The 19,167-nt window shown below is 33.6% G+C and overlaps 1 protein-coding gene across 1 annotated transcript in view; it reads left to right on the forward strand.

Moving 5' to 3' along the window:
* The window catches only part of PHIP (pleckstrin homology domain interacting protein), a gene marked incomplete at its 5' end in the record, with an annotated part of 195,766 nt that overhangs the window by 84,962 nt on the left and 91,637 nt on the right, over nucleotides 1-19,167 (forward strand). Inside the window, 2 exons of the mRNA XM_069067044.1 lie at nucleotides 6,158-6,286; nucleotides 8,754-8,979. Coding sequence (XP_068923145.1) covers nucleotides 6,158-6,286; nucleotides 8,754-8,979 — 355 coding nt within the window. The remainder of the gene's footprint in view (nucleotides 1-6,157; nucleotides 6,287-8,753; nucleotides 8,980-19,167) is intronic.

Consider the following 19,167-nt stretch of genomic DNA (forward strand, 5'->3'; position numbering starts at 1 on the left):
TGGATGTCTCTAAATTTATTCTCTTATTGATTATTTTTCATGTGCATTATTCAGGGCAGAAGTTTATTACTTGCATGTCTAATTTTTTTAAATTATGGATTTTAAATATGCCTGATATACTAAGGGTTATTATTCAAAGATGGTACTGCTTCATTTTCTTTGTCTCATGGATGAATTCCAAATAACATTTTTATTTCTTAAAAATATATATTTTAAAATTATTTTTGTAATTGTTCACTTAACCTTTCTTTTACTTGAGATTATTTTATAAATGTTCCAGTATCCACTAATCCAGAACAATGAGTTTCTCCTTGCAACGTGTCGATCATGCAGAGGCTGCCAATCACCACTCAGAATTTTTGCACCTGCACACTTCTGAAATTGCCATGTTCTCCAGTGTGTCCTCTACTTTAATTTCAGTGTTGGCTACTGTACTTACCTAGATAAAGAAAACAGATTGGGAAAAAAAAAAAACCACCCAACTTTTAATGTCACAAGTGTAAGGTTATTCTTTCTTCTCTATGTTTAGGTAGTCTAGTTATATACATGCCAGTCTCATATTGAGAGAGGCTTCTCTGAGGTTCCAGGTCTTTCATCTCATTTCTTCTCAGGAAAAGAAAAGTTTCTTCTGAATCCAAATTTTATACTTCTAATGACATGCTTGTTTTCCACAATAACCTAGGTTCTATATACATGAGTTTTTAGACCAGCAAAACATCTTTTAATGTTTAGAGAATTATTTGATACTGCCATCTTTCTCTGCTGCATTGTATTTGACAGCAGTTGTCTTTATTAAATATTTAGTGCTCAACAGTTCTTAGATACATAAATTCTTAAAAGATATCCAGAATAGATTCCATGATAAATCATCTGATGAAGAAAAGCCTGCTCTGAATCATGATACCAATTATTTTAGTTAGCCGTAAGGTATTTATTAAATGACTACACTGTATTGGATGCTGTGCTAAGTGCTGGGCAGAATAATAAAGATGTGTGAAATAAATTACTGCCCTCTGGGAGTTTAAGACTCTGGCTAAGGAGATAAGAAATGAAAAAAAATTTAACAATGAAAGGCATTTTCAAAACGCCAACTGATTGAAAAAGTAAGTACTAGAAGAGTTTCAATGGAGAAAAAATTCTTTTAGGGTGAGAATGTTAGGACTGGCTACTTGCCACTGGTAGGGTTTGAACTGGTCTTTCAGGGGAGTGTAGGATTACATAAATAGGAAAGTAGGGAAAGGTAGGCATTAAAATGGTTAAGTGTGGAATTGAAGTCAGGAAAGTCAATGGGCTGGGATGGAAATTATGTGCAGGTTTAAAAGACTTTAATAAATGCTTATTGATTGAGTGATTGATTGGGGATAGGTTTTGGAAGGCTTTGAAAGTCAAATTAAAGAGTTTGATTTGATACCAAAGGCATCTTGAAAGGACTTTGAGCAACAGGAGTGGCCTGATGATGGTAATATTTTAGGAAAGTGAATGTGATGGATCTCAAGTGAATAAATTGGAGTAGGAGAGGTAAATAATAATAATGTAGACATAATTACTTCTTTAGCTCTCAAAATAGCAGTGCAAAGGAAAGGGAGGATACAAAAGAAATGGAGAAAAAAAATTTGATTGAAGTTGGTAACTGATTAGATGTGTTGGACAAAGAAAGAGAAAAATCACTTCCATAATTCAAGCCTCAGTGGAACTGTAATAGTTATGGTTTTATTAACCAAATAGGGAAGGCAAGACAAAGAGGTAATTTGGATATTTTAGATAACATACCCAGTTTGAGGTCACAGCAAAATTGCTAATTAGAAACATCTCATTTAGCAGATGAGACCTGACAGGTGAGAGGTCAGGACTAGTTATTTTTATTAGTAGTTAGTAGAGTTCTTTTTACCTTTGTTCAGAGTATTAGGCAATTGGGTAATTTTGTGCTTTATTTTGAAAGGATGCTATAAAGAACACAAGAAATGTTGGTTGTTCCTCATGCTTTAGTTTTTAGTTGGGAAGATATAGGGTATTACAGAATATTAGCTTTAAGGAAGTAGATGGTGGCAAAGTATTGTTTTTATCTTATCGATTGTATTTTCCTAAGGAATCAATTTTTGATTAGCATTCTCTTACTGAAATCTAAACTCAGTTGTAATAAACCTAAGGTATCTTTATTGTATTAAAAAAAGGCTTTTAAAGAGCAGTCATTTTATCAGTTCAGTTTTCTATCATTCCTTCATGATGTGCTTTTGTTTCTCTTAATAAAATTGCAATTTCATTTGAGAATTTTTAGATCCCCCCTGAAGTCAAAATAACACCATTTCTTTGTAAGATTCATTAGGATAAAACAATCTAAAGAATAAAAACAGCAATTTCTCTTGATCTTAAAATGGTCTTTTACAAGAAAATTATGTAAAATATTGCAGATTTCTTTCTCTTTTTTTTTTTTCAGAATCTCCGAGTCCATAGTCTTTAGATGAATAGTTTCTTATAGGTTATACAGTTTGGTCCTGGCTTTAGATTGTCAGTTCTATGCTTTTGCTTTATCTTGCCTTTAAATGGTTGTTGGTTTTTTTTTTTGTTTTTTTTTTTCACTTTAATTTGCTTCTCTGAAAATTATCCTACATTTTATTTAGGCTTCATAAGCATAAGATGTTTTTACTTGATTGTATTGTTTCCCTTGTCTGTCAAAATCAGCAGTTCCACTGAAATTCTGTCTCCAAGCTCCATCTTGGGGGTCATATTTAATTTTTAAAAATTTGGATCTCTATACTCTTCATTAAAGCTACTTCTAATTTTTTGCATTATCTTCAGAATTCTTCCTTTAATTTGAATTTCTACTCAAAATTAACACCTCTGTTTACCAACTTATCTACTATTTTGCAGCATCCCTTTTCTCGTCTATTTAAAAATTATATTCTCCATTTTATCACTGTATTTATTCCTTTTCTTTCATCTAATTCTAATTTTTAAAGGATTCTATTATATTGCTGCTTCTCTTCCAGATGTATTCATATCTTAGTTCAGCTGAATTCCATTTATGCTTAGCTTTTTATCATGGAAGAGTGGGGAGGGGAGTATCTTTTTGGACGTGATCCTTATTCAGAAATTTGCAGCGTGGAATATGAAAATATTTTAAACTTTTAGAGGGTGAAAGATAACTAAAATTTGCTTTGAGAAAGTTACATAGCATAAGATAAGTTTCTGCCCTTCTGCTTTTTAACTATTCTATAATAAACTTGTGCCACTAGAATAATTTGTAAATTTTTCAATACTTCTTTTTTTGAGAGCTCACTCTACCCATTATATAAATGATTCAGCCATATGTTGAGTAAATATACTTTAATGTAACAATGATTTTTTAATCAATTTATGTTATGTAAAGTAATGAAATTAATTTTAGGATTTATGGGAATCATATTCATTACTCTGTATTTTTATAGTAAGTTTACTTTCATAATATTTTATTCATGGAAGGTGATGGAAACTATAAAGAAAACTTCCTTTTTAAAAAAATAAATATATTCTCATTTGATTTTTTTTTAAATCATAGCATCAATGAAAGAGCCAAAGTGTCTGTATGTAGTTAATCTTACAAGAAGGAAAAATCTTGCTATATGGTATTAAATAAATCTTACTACCTTTAAATCATCTCTCTGTGGTACATCATCTGTGCTTCACAGAGAAATTGATAAAAATGACCTCATAATTACATAAATGTTAACTGTAACTTTGATAATTACATAAAATCTTAAGCAGATTCTTAGAAGCACTTCAAGTAATGCTTATTCCAACCAATTAAACTTCTGGTAGACTTTCCCTTCAGATGTTTTGGCATTGATCCCAAGACCAGGCATAAATTCATTTTTGTCACAGTCTTAAAATTCTGTCACATTCAACTTTGATTAAACTTCAAGAAAATTTTTAATTGTTGTGTTTCAACAAATTAGGGTTGACACTTTATTTAATAAACAATATTGGAAAAACCATTCTCTAAGTATATTATGCTACATTTTTATACCACCAGACTGAAAGAGAATGGTACTTAATAAATATTTTTTGTCTTTCCATATGCATTGCTGAATTTTTAATTGTTCTTTTTATTAGATGTTTTCTCCCAATAATTGTTCTTAAACATTTAGATATTAAAATGCCATTTTCATATTTGATACAGCTTTTCTTTTTTCTCACCTCTGATAATTTAGACCAAGAGAACCATAAATTTTCTAAGGTCTACTAACAGTTAAACAGCCACGAAAACGTTGATGTGAATAAACAATTTAATTTTTAAAATTTCTGTGATCTGCTAGCAAGGATAGTGATGAGACTGAGAATAGACTAAGACAAATAATGTTTGATGGTAATATGACCAAGGTATTCTCAGTTCATTGATTTGGTTGGGTTTTTTTTTTTTAAGTTTATAGAGTTATAAAAAAGGCTTCTACTTCTTACAAAATATTTGTCCATGTAATAAACATTTGTTTCCCTTTAACAGTTCAGTTAATTTTTTAATAGGCTTGAAATTTCAACCACACAAATAAAAGGCTTTCAAAATCCTCACTTCTTTAAGTCTTTACTATCTGGTAAATTATATCCTCAGTAATCTTTTGTGTTTGTTTGAATTAATAATCTTTTAAAACCTTGACAAGTGGTTTGCAATTTACCTGGGACAATACTTGAAAGATATCTAGCCTATATTCCTTTATCTTCCTGCTTTCAGCACAACCAGGATCATCTTTAGCTTGTGCCATTTTCTTATGGTAAATCTTGATGTGCAAGATAAAGTATACTTTAGGAACATGCTCAGTTTTCTTTTAAATATGTTTGCATCTTAAAGGAAATCTCAATGCGTTACTTTGTTCTCATCTTCACCACTTTTTTCAAGCCACTCATATATACACATTTCTTTTTAAACAAGTAAAGAATAGCTTCACTTTCCTTTTTTATTTTTTTCTTTCTTTTTTTTTTTTTTGAGGTGACCTGTGTAGTCTTTTTTTCTTGCTACCTATTTGATTCGTTAGCAGGAAACCTTTCCTCTAGAGCTGTAGATCTAAATGTTATACAGTTTTCTTGAAAAATCAGATTTGTTCTTTATGCTTATAGTCACATAATGCATTAAAGTCTGTCTTTATTCCTACACTGAGGCAATCTGCAACCTAAGCAACATTTGTTATTCTTAAAAGTTAACTATTATAAGTTTTTAGGTTTCCCAAGATCTCAGGAGACTATTATTAAAATTCTATTTGTTCTGGATCAGTGGATACCGGAACAAAAAGAAGGTAGTTCTTACCTGATAATATGTTTGTGTTCCGATTCTGCTAATCCAGAAATCTCTGCACCCCCTCTCCCTCTATTTGTTGGAAATGATCCTTAGTTGATACTGGTTAGGGAGTGACCTTCCTGTTTTAGTTATTTTCTGCAGTTCATCCTCTAGATATGCCAGAGAGAGGGTAGAATTTTTACCTTTTTCAGAACACTGCTAAAGAAGTTTTCGACGGGGAATGTAGTCTGAAGAAGCACTGAGAGCAAAAAAATTCAGAGTGGTGATTGGCCACCTCTGTTTGATTGACAGGTTGCAGGGAGAAACCCATTCCTTCTGGATTAATGGAACTGGAAAACAGAAAACAATTATCAGGTAAACGGCTTTTTTTTTTAACCTTTGAAATTCACCTTTTAAAAGATATCAGATCACTGAGTGAATTTTATTACCAAAACATTGTGAGTAAATTTTTTTTTTTACAAGTGTGAACCAGAGTCTGGTGAACATTGACTTCTCTCTACTTCCTAGAATTGTCCAAATCACTACAGTTGCTAGAAGTTTTCAGCCTTGGCAGAAAAGCCAGTGATTAATAAGGAGACAGATTAAATCCCAGAAGCAGTATTTTCAGATCTGTGTTAAAGGTGATCAGCAGAATTCTGTGGGGGGGGAGGGAGAGTGTTTTTTTTATTTACTAAATTATTCCAATTCTGTGGCTAAATAGAATTCTTTGTTTTCCAGGGCTATCAATCTAGCACTTCTCATGAATATTCATGTATTTAAATGTATTGTTTAATAGTGGAAGTTACTGGCTTATCAGTTCATTTAGTATGTACATTTATAAAGCTTTAGTCATAAAATAGTAACCAGTTTGTTTATTAAAAAACATTTATTGATTCTCAAATGAATATATTTCAGATTGAAGGCCAAGGACATGGAGCAGTATTTGACTGCAAATGCTCTCCTGATGGTCAGCATTTTGCATGTACAGACTCCCATGGGCATCTTTTAATTTTTGGCTTTGGCTCCAGTAGCAAGTATGACAAGGTAGAGTATAATGAATAATGAACAAAAAACATTTTTTCCTTTCACGTACTACATGAATGTTTAGAAGTGTAAATATTTTGTAGGCAAATTCAGATGTATAGAAATGTGACAAAATTTAGAGCATTTATTTTAAATAGTGATGAGGTTTGTTTTTCTTTTTCTTTTGATTAGAGCTTAATTTCTGGCAAAAGACCCTAAGCAGTGTCATTATATTGAAATTTAGTAGCACCTCAAGTCATTAAATTCTTAGTACCTATGTGACTGACCCTGGGCAAGTCACTTAAACTTTTTCAGTCTTTTTCCTCATCTGTAAATTGGGGATTGGAAATTTATTGTTGTTCAGTTGTATCTTGACTCTTCATGACCCTATTTTGGGTTTTCTTGGCAAAGATGCTAGTATGGTTTACCAGTTTCTTTTCCAGCTCATTTTACTGATGAGAAAACTAAGGCAAAAGGCCTTACTTAAGTGATTTGCCCAGGGTCACACAGCTTGTAAGTGTCTCTGAGGTCAGATTGGAACTCAGGAAGAGGAGTCTTCCTGACTTCAGGCCTAGAATTCTATCCATTTTGACACCTAGCTCCCTGAGGGATAAGAAAAGTATATACTTTAAAGGATTGTTGTAAATATAAAATAAAATAATGTTATATATGGTACTTTGGAAACCTTAAAATATTTGTAAATATAAACTTTTTATTACTGTTTAGAAATTTGGGGAGCTTTAAAAAAAGGTAACTTGGATTACATTTTCTTTGAAATGTTAATGATTACATGTTCTTAGAAATCTGCATTTCAGATTTGAGATTGGATGCTAAAAATCTTTATTTTTCCCAGGGGTGCTTGATCACTTTCCCCATTTAGTCAGTTAAGTTTAACAAATCAATGAACATTTACTATATTGTCTTCTATTTATAAATAAGGTTCTGGTTTTGACACAGGCCTTGCTCTCAATCAGATGGAGTGATGAATTAGTATATTTTAAAAAATTACGATACCAGGAAAAGCTTTGCAGGGAAGAAAATTTCAGAAAATGGAAGTATTATCAGAATTGGACCTTGAAAGAAGGGAAAATTTTTAACCTTTGACAAGACTTGGATCTAAGTAGAGGCTTAAAGATGGGAGGAATTGGACATGGGGCAATAGTCTAGTTTGGCAGATAGTGAGGAAATACTGCAGTTTTTGGAATAAAGGAGTGATAATCTTCCATGTTATGCATTTGGAATATTTATTTAGTAGTTAATGTGGAAGATGGGTTGAAGGAAGGGATAGATAAGAGTCAAGAAGACCAGTTGGGAGACCATCTAGGCAAGAAGAGATCCTCATATATATTAATCATACTGTTATTATCTAGCTGTCTTTATAATTGTTTAGAGTATGCTCCTTGGTTGAATGGTCATAATTATTTGTTTTTGTTAAAGTAGTATATTTGCACATTAGAGGAAAGCTATGGTTTTGATATAATCAAAGTTAAAATAGCATTTCTTGAAGTCACAGGAATGTAGAGGCTAAATTTATTCTTCAATTTTACATTATTATTTCTCTTGCCATTGCCACTTAGTAGGTGTGACTATAGACTATGTCACCTAACTTTGCTAGGCCTTTGTTTCTTCATTTCTAAAATGAAAGTATTGGGCCAGATATCAGTAATGGCCCTTTCAGCTCTAAATCTATGATCCTATGAATTCCTTGGGCCTTCTTAAATTGTTTAAGATTTCTTGTTTTTATAATACTTTAAATTATTATACATTTTAATTCCTTTTGATTTTTTCTCTTTTTGTTATTTCCACTATTATTTCTTGCTTTGGCTATCAACACTTCATTTATTCTTTTCTTAACAATAATTATGTATATTATTAGCATAGATTAAAGTGTTAACAAAATGATGCATTTTAGCACGGTCTTAATAAGCAAGTGAACTAAAATAAGGATAAAATATTTACAATTAGGTTTGACTTGCAGGTAAATTTAATTCATTATGATACAGTAAAGTGATAAAGTATCTAAAATACTTTAATTTACCTTTGTCTAGAATTAGCCTGGATTCATAATTACCCCAAGAAATGAAAGCTATAAAATAAATGCCTGTCTTAAAGATTGGTTCAGTTAGTTATTTTGCATACAAAGGTTAGCCTGTGCTCTGGTATAGGTTGCAAAATTTAGATATACTTTTAAGTATCTTGGAGACCTACATATTGATTATGTTTCCAATAAGTTTATTGACAGCAATAGATAAATGTCAAATGTAATTGAAAGTTGGATTATCAGATAATTATGTATAATTTTATGAAATTAGCTAATTCTGCATATTGTAGATGGTTTACAAATGTTTGATTGTTATATTGGATTCGAGAAGACTTCTGTTTTTTATTTTTTCTTTAAATGTCTTTAATTCATTAAGAAATGAAGTAGAGGTCTTTTTCTGTGTTAGTAATCTTTACTTGCCATATCTATTGGTTTATGTTTTTGCAGATAGCTGATCAGATGTTCTTTCATAGTGATTATCGGCCTCTAATCCGTGATGCCAACAACTTTGTGTTAGATGAACAAACTCAACAGGCACCACATCTCATGCCTCCCCCATTTTTAGTTGATGTTGATGGTAATCCTCATCCATCAAGATATCAAAGATTAGTACCTGGTCGTGAGAACTGCAGGGACGAACAGCTTATTCCTCAGATGGGAGTAACATCCTCAGGTAGGTACATGCTTAATTTGTAAACAAGAATAGTTTTTTTTTTTTAATATATATATATACACATATATATATATATATATTTTCATTGTATTTTAAAAATTATTCTACCAAATGGTCAATTCAAATGACATATTTTAAAATATTCATTTTTAAGGCCTTTAGATTATATTCAAGGACATATGATTTGATTAGGAGCAGTTTTGAGAGTTTTAATGTAGCAGTCTTGCTTTGTGTCAAGTCATGGTGGATAAAACTTTTATAATTTGGGTAAATTATTAAGAATAATTTTAAATAACCACATTTGACACAAACAGAAAATTTTAAACCAGTGAAATTTCTAGAATTCAAAAATGTTTAAATTTTTTTTCTTTTTTATCAATTATTTATTCACAGTCATATGTATAGAAATCGTTTCCCAGTTTCCCTTTTTTCCTCCATACAATTTCTTTTGCTAATGTGTGTTAGAAACAAGATTTGAATATATGTCTTCCTGAAGGTAAAGCTTTCCTGCTATTCTTTCATCTTGCCTCTCATACTGGCTATGAATTGCTCACTTAGTTCACAGTGCTTCCACATTATTTCGAGACCATAATTTATAGATGAATTGATGAACTGCATTGATAGAGGAAGTTTCCAACTGCAGTGAATCACAGATTCAGAATTCTTCCGCTCCCCACCCTTTTAATAATAATTCTTGAGCTGTTTTGAACCTCTCTAAAATAGGAGAAAGAGTAGCTGTCTGGACACACACGGGCCCACATGCATCCTGGACTGCCAATGATATGTCACAAATTCTACTACTACATTGATCATTGGTTGATTTTTGCACTGATTATGCCAGACAACATAATTTCTTCTATGATAGCTTTACTAGACCAATGGATAGCAAGAATCATGTGGATATAGTTTACATAGGTTATAGAAAAACTTTTAGTAAAGTATCTCTTACTATTCTTGTGGAGAAGATAGACATAGATATAGACAACAATAAAATTCAAACCGGATTGGTTGGTCGTAGGTGGTCATAGACTTTACAGGTGACACAAAGTTGGGAGGGATAGCTAACACTCATCAGAATCCAAAAAGATCTTGACAGTTTAGAGTATTAGGTTGAATATAATGAGATGAAATTCAGTGTGGATTAATGTTAAGTCTAACAGTTAAGTACAAAAATCAGCTTTACAAGCATAACATGGGGAAGGCATGGTTACAAAGCAATTCTGAAAAAGATCTGGGGGTTCCAGGGGTCTGCAAGCTCAATATAAATCAGCATTATAATATGGCAATCAACAAAACTAATGTAATCTTGACTCCATTAAGAGTTTCACAAACTTCTTTTGGATTATTTTGTTCATTTCTGGGCTCCATGATTTAAAGAGGTCATTGAAAAGTTGGGAAATGAGTTTAATAAGAACACTGAAAAGTTGGAGAAAGTCTAAAGAACAACCAGCATTATAAAGGGCCGTGAATCCATGACATGAAGATTGGCTGCTGTGTAGTCTCGAGAAGTGAATATTTGGGGCAAGGTCTGATAGCTGTCTTGAAGTGTTTCTCTGATTCCAGAGATCAGAACCAGGAGCAGTGGTTGGAAATGTCTAAGGGGAAAATTTAGATTAGTTTTCAGGGAAAACTTCATAATAACTGGAGCTGCCAAAAGTGGTGTGATCTGCTTAAGAATCAGGATTCCCTCTTAGAGGTCAAGAAGAGTTTAGATGACCACCAGTCAGATATATTACAGTTTAGTTCAGATTACTTTCTTGTGTGGTTTGAACTTAGATGACTAGTGAGGTCCTTTAGAACTTTACTTGAACTTCAGTTAGGATTTCAGTATTTTTTAATATTATATTTGAGCAGTATTTGGTATTTTTATTAGACTGGTCTCATTTTGGAAAACATTTTTATATGCATATATTACATATGTATATATGTTGCATGAAAACTTCACAATCAACAGATTTATTTTTACATGTGAAAGGAAACTTGTGTTGACACTCCTTATAAATTTTGTACATGTAGAGTTATTCATGTGAACCAGTTATTCTGGTGGATTTTGATTTGTTTTTCATACTGGGTTTAAGTAAGTATATAATATACTTTGCAGTTCTGCTGCAACCTATTAGGAATTTTATTCTTGAAGAATAAGAAGCTTGCATGTTTAGGGACAGTGAGGACTCTGACTTAGTCTAAGGGTATGTATATCCACAAATATAACATAACTATAGAGGGAATGAATTAGAGATAAGGTTGTGTAGTCAAATAGCAATTAGATTTTTAGGGTCTTTGAATTCTAGGATGAAGAATTTGAATTTCATTGTAAGCTATTGAAGATTTTTAAACTAAGGATGTAATTATGAAAGTAGTATTGTAAGAAGTATAGTCTAAAAGCAGTATGGAGAATGATTTATAGGCTAAAAATAGCCTAGAGGTGTGAGGTAAGCTAGTTATAAGGCTAACTGAAGTTGAAGGTCCTCAACTTGGTGGTGGCAGCAAAAATAAAGAAGAAAAAAAAGAGTAAAGAGGCAGGAGTGACTGGTTATGAAGGAATGATATGGAACAATGAGTGAGAGGTAACTTTTAACTTGGGCAAATAGAGAAGTGATGGTGTTATTGATAGAAATGGGAGAAACTATTTCGATATATTGTACTTTACACTGTGATCCAGCTAATAAAAACTACTTATCATTGTCTAATCATATCCTGTTCTCTCTTGCCTCTATTTTTAAAAAGATATCATTTCCCCATTTCTTGAATAGATTCGTCCCATGTTTCAACTATTGAAACACTTCAAAATTAAATTGAGGTGTCACCTCTTTCATGAGAGCTGTATTTCATCTCTCCTTCCTCTAATTTCCCTTGTCATTTTTACTTCTTATATGAATAACAATTCATATTGTAATTTGGGTTAATATGGTTACTTGTATATGTTGCTTATCTCTCTCTGCATTTGTCTTATCTACTAGATAATAAGTCCCTTGAGGGTAGGGGCTGTTTATTATCCAGCACTATGTCTATAGTTCCTTGAATATAGTAATTGATTAATATATATTTTTAGTTGAATTTAGAAGAGTCTGTTTAATTATGAGGAAGATGATATGATGAGGAAGATGACTACAGGTTTTAAAATATTGAACTTTTAAAAAATATATAGTCTTGAAATTTTTTTTCAATTAAAAAGTATTTATTTTTTCTTCCTTTCCCTTCCCCCAGTATAACAAATTATAAAATAAAACTCTAGTAAAATAAATATATATACATATATATGTGTGTTTGTACATGTACATACACACATACGCATAGCCAAGCAAAACAATACCTATGTAGGCCATGTCCAAATATGTCTTTCTCTGTCTAAATTTGGAATCTATCATATTTTCAGTTTTCAGTACCATATTGAAAGTAGTATGATACTGAATAATTACATAGCAGTTAGTTATCTTTGCTCCTCTGAATTGTATTGCAATGAGAATTCTCAAGTCTTCCAGAGTTTTGTTTTTCTTTTTAAAAAAATTTTTAATGTTGTTATTGTTTAAATATTTTGGTCCCGCTCATTTCCTTTTTTAGGTTTGTCTGAAACTCTCTTGGTTGTTATTTCTTAAAGAGCAATATATATTACATTACATTTGTGTATCATTTCTTAAGTCATTTCCCAGTGAATGATCACCTCCTTAGTTTGTAGTTCTTTCCTAATACAAAAAGAGTTACTGTAAATATTTCTGTATATATTAGCGTTTCTTCTTCTTTGATCTCTTTGAGGTATAGACCCAGTAGTGATATACCGGTAGCTATAGTAGTGATACTATAGCTATAGTAATGGCATGATATACATGGTCTGTTGTCTTGAGTGGGAACAGTGAAGGGTTGAAGCTTTTCATTTTGTTTATACTCATTCAAAATGCTACCAACAATTCATTAACCTGTTTTCCAGTAGCCTCATTGTTATTTTACTTTTCTGTTGTCTTTGCCACCCTGTTGGGAGTCAGGTAGAAACTCAGTAGCTTTATTTTACATTTCTCTAGTTATTACTAATTTGAGGGGAAATTTTTTTTTCATGTATTTGTTGATTGGTTAATGTTTCTCTGAAAACTACTTGTTCATCTACTTTCATCATGTATCATTTGGGGAATGGCTTTTTTTTTTCTTTTTGGAAAGCGAAGGCAGGGCAATTGGGGTTAAGTGACTTGCCCAAATCACATGGCTAGTAAGTGTTAAATGTCTGAAGTCAGATTTGAACTCAGGTCCTCCTGACTCCAGGGCTGGTGCTCTGTTCACTGCACCACCTAAGCTGCCCCATGGCTATTATTCTTACAATTTGAATTCATTCCTTATATGTCTTTGATAATATCCTTATCAGAGAAACTTAGTTCGAAGATTTTGGCTCCTAGTTACCTATTTCTGTTCTGATTTTAACTGTGTGGTCTTTGTTTATGCAAAACCTTTATAATGGAAATTGTATTTTTTTTTTCTGTGATCTGCCTTGTTCTGTACTTGGTCATGAACTCTTCCCCTCTCCATAGATGGTGATGATAATAGTGAAGAAGATGATGATGGTAACTAGCATTCATTTAGCATTGTAAGATTTGTATAGCACTTTACAAATATTAATTCATTTTATCCTCACAAGAAACCTGGGTAATAGCTTCTATTCCCCTTTTTCATATGAAGAAGTTGAGGCACACACTGAGGGATTAAATGATTTGCCAAGGGTCACACAGATTGGCCTCTGTGTATCTTGTTGAAAAGAAATAGAAAGAAGTATACATGTATCTCGGTTGTATATGACATCTTTTCAGAAATTGATCACGTCTTTGTAAGAACCTCATAACTACAGAAAAGTAGAAATATACTTTCCTTAACTGACCATAATGCATTAAAAAATATTAAAGTATCACAGGAAAAAAAGTATTGAAAATCAATTAAAGATGAAACAAATCCTGATAAATTGGTATGTCAAAGAACAAATTATAGAAATGATATATAGTTTCATTAAAGATAACAATCATGAAACTATAAGAATTAGGGGAATGTAGTCAAGGCAGTACATAGAAGAAAATGTAAATCTCTAAACTCTTTTATTAACAAATATGGAAAAAATTCCACATTAATGAATTGGAAATGTAACCTCAGAAAACCTAAAAAATTAACAAATTAACCCCAATTAAACACTAAAAGAGAAATACTGAAAATCAAAGCAATTAACAAAAGTGGAAGTAAACCAAAAAGAAGATTGAAGTATTTGAAATAAAGCTAGGAATTGTTTTCTATTTAAAAATTTATAAACATTTAGCTACTTTGTATAAAAACAGAAAAAATTTCACAGCAAAGAAATAGAAATTTATTAAAGATTTTGTTCAAGTATTTGACAATAAAATTGACAAGTGAATATTTACAAAAATAAACAAATCAACAGAATGAGAGAATTTAAACAACCAAATGTTAGAGAACTTCTGTACTTCTGACAGAGAAGTGATAGATTGAGGATACAGAGTAAGACACGTGTTTTTGTACATACCCAGTGAGAGACTATTTTGTTTCACTGTGAGGTTTGTCATAACACATTAATATTCCCCCCGCTCCTCTTTTTGATGAGGGTTGTTAATTAAAGCATTTTTTTAACTATAGAGACAAGGTTGCTTAATTGTTTTAATTTATTACAAGAAACCTCTTAGGTGATCTATTTATAATTGTTTTTAATGTAAAAAACAAAGTACATTAATAAACCTTTTTTTTTTTCTTTTTTTGGAGGGCGTAAGGCAGGGCAATTGGGGTTAAGTGAGTTGCCCAAGGCCACACAGCTAGTAAGTCATGACACATAAAACTTTAGTGTCTGAGGCCAAATTTGAACTCAGGTCATCGAGAGTCCAAAGCGGGTGCTCTATTCACTGCACCACCTACTTGCCCCATCAATAAACTTTTAATAAAAAATTTTGGTGAGCTATAAGAAGTTACAGAATTGCAACTCATCTTGCATTATTGATTACTTAGGAGTGTTAAATTATCAGACTTTTCAAATTTCCCTTGCTTAGAGTTGACTACTAATGGTGTGCTAATGAACTTGGGAAAAAATAGTTTAAATATGGTTTTATATTGACAGCAGTCTTGGTATGTGTGCTTCTTTTGACACTGTACTCTTCCAGAATTTCTGAGCCTGTGTAGATGAAACTAGGTTGAACTTATTTCTTCTTTTTTAGTTCTCTGTCAATTAAATATTGATTTTTGTTTTTTCATTTTTCAAATGCTTTATTAACTTCTGATTTACATCATTCATTTCTGCCAGATTTTGAGTTACAAATTTTCTCCCCGTTTTTCCCCTACACACCGCCCCAAAATAGCAGTCCCACAGGATATCCCCCCCTCCAATCTGCTCTCTCCCATATTTTCTCCCATACCCCTTTTGACTTTTCCAGTAGGGCATGGTGGATCTCTGTGCCCCAGTGCCTATATGTCTTATTTCCCAATTACATGTAAAATAGTATTAATAATAGTGTATATATATATATATATTTAAACATTTGATTTTAAAACTTTGAATTCCAGATTCATTCCCTTCCTCCCTTTTCACCCACCCTTACTGGGAAGATAAGCAGTTCAGTATAGGTTGTACATGTATAACTAATGCAAAATATTAACATAGTAGATTCATTGTAAAAGACTGACTATATTTCCCTCCCTCCTATCCCACGTCCCACTTGTTCTGTTCTCTACTTTGATCCTGTCCTGTTTCAAGTGTGTGCTTCCAACTTTCCTTCTCCCCAGCATGCCCTCCCTTCCATCATCCTCCATCTCATCCCCTTCCCTCCTACTCTCTTATAGCATGAGATACCCTATTTAGTGTGTATTTCATTTGCTCCCCAAGCCAAATTCAATGAGAATAATGTTGAGCCATTCCCTTTTGCCTTCCTATTCTTCCCCTCCATTGTAACCCTTTTCCCTTGCCTCTTCTGTATGAGATAGTTTACCCTATTCTGTCTCTCCCCATCTCCTCTCATTATATTCCTCTCTCACCTTTTAATTTCACCTTTTAAGTATCATCCCTTCCTATTAAATTGGTCCTGTGCCCTCTACCTATGTATACCTGTAAAACATATATTCACATATGTATATATGCCCATATACCCTAATATATAGACATATATATTTATATATATGTATATATTTCTATTCTCTTCAACTATTTTCATACTGAAAAAAGTTTCATCAGTTATTATTGTTTCTCCATGTAGGAATGTTAATAGTTCAACTTTCATAAGCTCCTTATGATTTCTTTTCCCTGTTTACCTTCTCATGCTTCTCTTGCTTCTTGTATCTGCATGTCAGATTTTCTATTCAACTCTGTTTTTTTTTTTCAGCAAGAATGCTTGAAAGTCCTCTATTCCACTGAATGACCATATTTTCCCCTGAAATGTGATACTCAGTTTTGCTGGGTAGGTGATTCTTGGTTTTAATCCCAACTCCTTTGATATCCAGAATATCACATTCCAAGCCCTTTGATCCCTCAGTGTAGAAGCTGCCAGATCCTGGGTTATCCTGATGGTGTTTCCACAATATTCAAATTGTTTCTTCCTGGCTGCTTGTAATATTCTCTCCTTAATCTGGGAACTCTGGAACCTGGCTATAATATTCCTAGGAGTTTTCTTCTCGGGATCTTTTTCAAGAGGTGATTTGTGGATTCTTTCAACCTCTGTTTTGCCCTCTGGTTCTAAAACATCAGGGCAGTTTTCCTTGAGGATTTCTTGGAGGATGATTTCTAGGTTCTTTCTTTGATCATGGCTTTCAGGTAGTCCCAATAATTTTTAAATTATGTCTCCTGGATCTATTTTCCAGGTCAGTGGTTTTTCCCATGAGATATTTCACATTGCCTTCTATTCTTTCATTTGTTTGGATCTGTTTAACAGCATCTTGATTTCTCATAAAGTCATTAGCTTCCATTTGCTCCAATCTAATTCTGAAGCAATGATTCTCCTCACTGAGCTTTTGAGATTCTTTTTCCATCTGGCAGATTTGGCTTTTAAAGGCATTCTTCTCCTCATTGCCTTTTTGAGCCTCTTTTGCCATTTGAGTCAGTCTGTTTTTTAAGCTATTATTTTCCTCAGTCAGGCTGTTGACTCTCATTTCATAATTTTCTTGCATTGTTCTCATTTCTCTCCCCAATTTTTCCTCCACGTCTCTTATCTGCTTCTTAAGGTCCTCTATGGCCTGTAACCAGCTCGTATTTTCCTTTGAAGCTTTTAGTGCAGGAGTTCTGACTTCGCTGTCTTCCCCCTGTTCCATGCTTTGCTCCTTTTTGTCCCCCAAATAGTAGTCTGATGTTGGGTTCTTCTGTTTGCTTTGTTTCCTTTGCCTGGTCATGTTGCCCCTCGGTCACTTGACCCCTGGGCTTTCTGCCACAGTTAGACTGACATCAGACAGGGGTGCTATCGTCGCAAATGCAGGGGTTTTCTCAGTTGCCGGAGTTATTAGATGGGTGCCCTCTCTGAGGCCTCCACATGCTCTGGCAAGCTGGACACATACCCCAGGACCTCCACCCTAGACTGTAATCCAGATCCAAGAAGGTTAAAGCAAGAGCGATTACCCCTCAGACTGGTCGCTTGGTCCCCCTACACTGCAGGGCAAGAGCTGAAGCTGCCATGTGGCACTGGCTGGCTGTGCTGGGCATCTCAGCAGCTTCTTGCCCCGGGGGCAAAAGGCGACACACTCCTACTTAGCTGAGTCCCAAAGTCCAGATTGCACTGACCTCTCACTTTGTCTTTAGTATCTATGTGTTGATAATTCCGGAAATGGCCACTGCTGCTACTGATCTGGAGTCCCTCTGGCTTGCAGCTGGTCAGGCCCACCCTGGGGCTAAAGCTTGGGCATGGGGCTGGGCTCGGCTCCCAGAGCACTGCACTGGCTGATTCCTGCCAGCCTTCCGGGCTGTCCTCAGCAGGAGGTTAGGTTCGCTGTGTCATTTTGTGGGTTCTGCAGCTCCAAAGTTTGTTCAGAGTACCCCTTTTTACATTGATTGGGGAAGGCGGAAGGCAGAAGCCAGAGCTGATCAGAGGTCCTGCTTCTATTCCCAAGTGTTGATTTTTGTACCAGACATTTATATAAACTGCTTTTTTGTGTGGTTTGTTTTTTTTTGGGGGGGGGGGGAGGTTAACAAGCTTACTTTAATCAGTCAAACATATAACGTTTACCTAGTTCGGGGAAAAGGGTCAGCACCCCGAACTTCAGAGTATACAGACAGAATTATCAAGACAGAGGAACAGATCAAGCAGACAGGTTTCCAAACTGTCCAGCCATTACATCCATACTAAATCACAGTTACCATCAACATCTGGGCTTTTCAAAGTTGGGGGCCTCTCAACAACAGCTTCCCAGAGTCTCATCTGATCAAATTACAGAACACTTCTTTTCCCTTTTTAATGATGTCCTTACTGGACTTTTCAAGATTAGAATTTGTGTCAGCAGCCCTGCAGAATTTGATATCTGATTACTCCACAGCCGACTATTCTTTCATGAGCATTCCAGAATGCAGGAGGAAAGAATAATACGTATTTTAGGATGGATAGCAAAACCTCCCTAGAAGTTGCTCAATGTAGGAAAATAAAGGAAATCCATGCAAACTGGAGGAATTACATATTAAAACAAGGTGAATAGTTTCCTCCCCAACCTGGTGTAGTGGATAGAGTAGTGGACTTGGAATCAGTCCACTTGTATTTGAATCTCTGGCCAATCAAATGCTTTTTCACTTGGTAACTGTAGGCAAATCACTTCAAACCTCTTTACCTCAGTTTCCACATCTGTAAAATAGAGAGGTTCTAGTTGCTCTTTCTGGTTCCAAATCTTATGGTTCACCAAAACCTTCTATTTCATTCTTAGACAAAATCAGGAATATAAATACTGTCTGTAGTAGGGATATATATATATATAAAGACAAGCACAAGGAGCTCTCCAGAGGGACTGCTGGTGTGAATAGCTCCAAGGTTCTGATCACATAGTATTGTGAACTCTATTCAGCAGAGAGAGAGATATAAATATATAAATAAAATATTCTATGTATAATTTATATATAATAAATTTTTATATAAAATATATAAATAAAGCAAAACATTCACAGAAACCAAAGTACAACATTGACAGTGATATAACAATTTATCACTAAAATGTCCCCCCGTAATTTTAAACTAAAGGTATCTTTCAGTGAGCCCT

This window comes from Petaurus breviceps, unplaced genomic scaffold, assembly GCF_028583685.1.
Source record: "Petaurus breviceps papuanus isolate PSGF00001 unplaced genomic scaffold, PetGlider_PUasm1.0 90734, whole genome shotgun sequence".
Taxonomy (NCBI): Eukaryota; Metazoa; Chordata; class Mammalia; order Diprotodontia; family Petauridae; genus Petaurus; species Petaurus breviceps.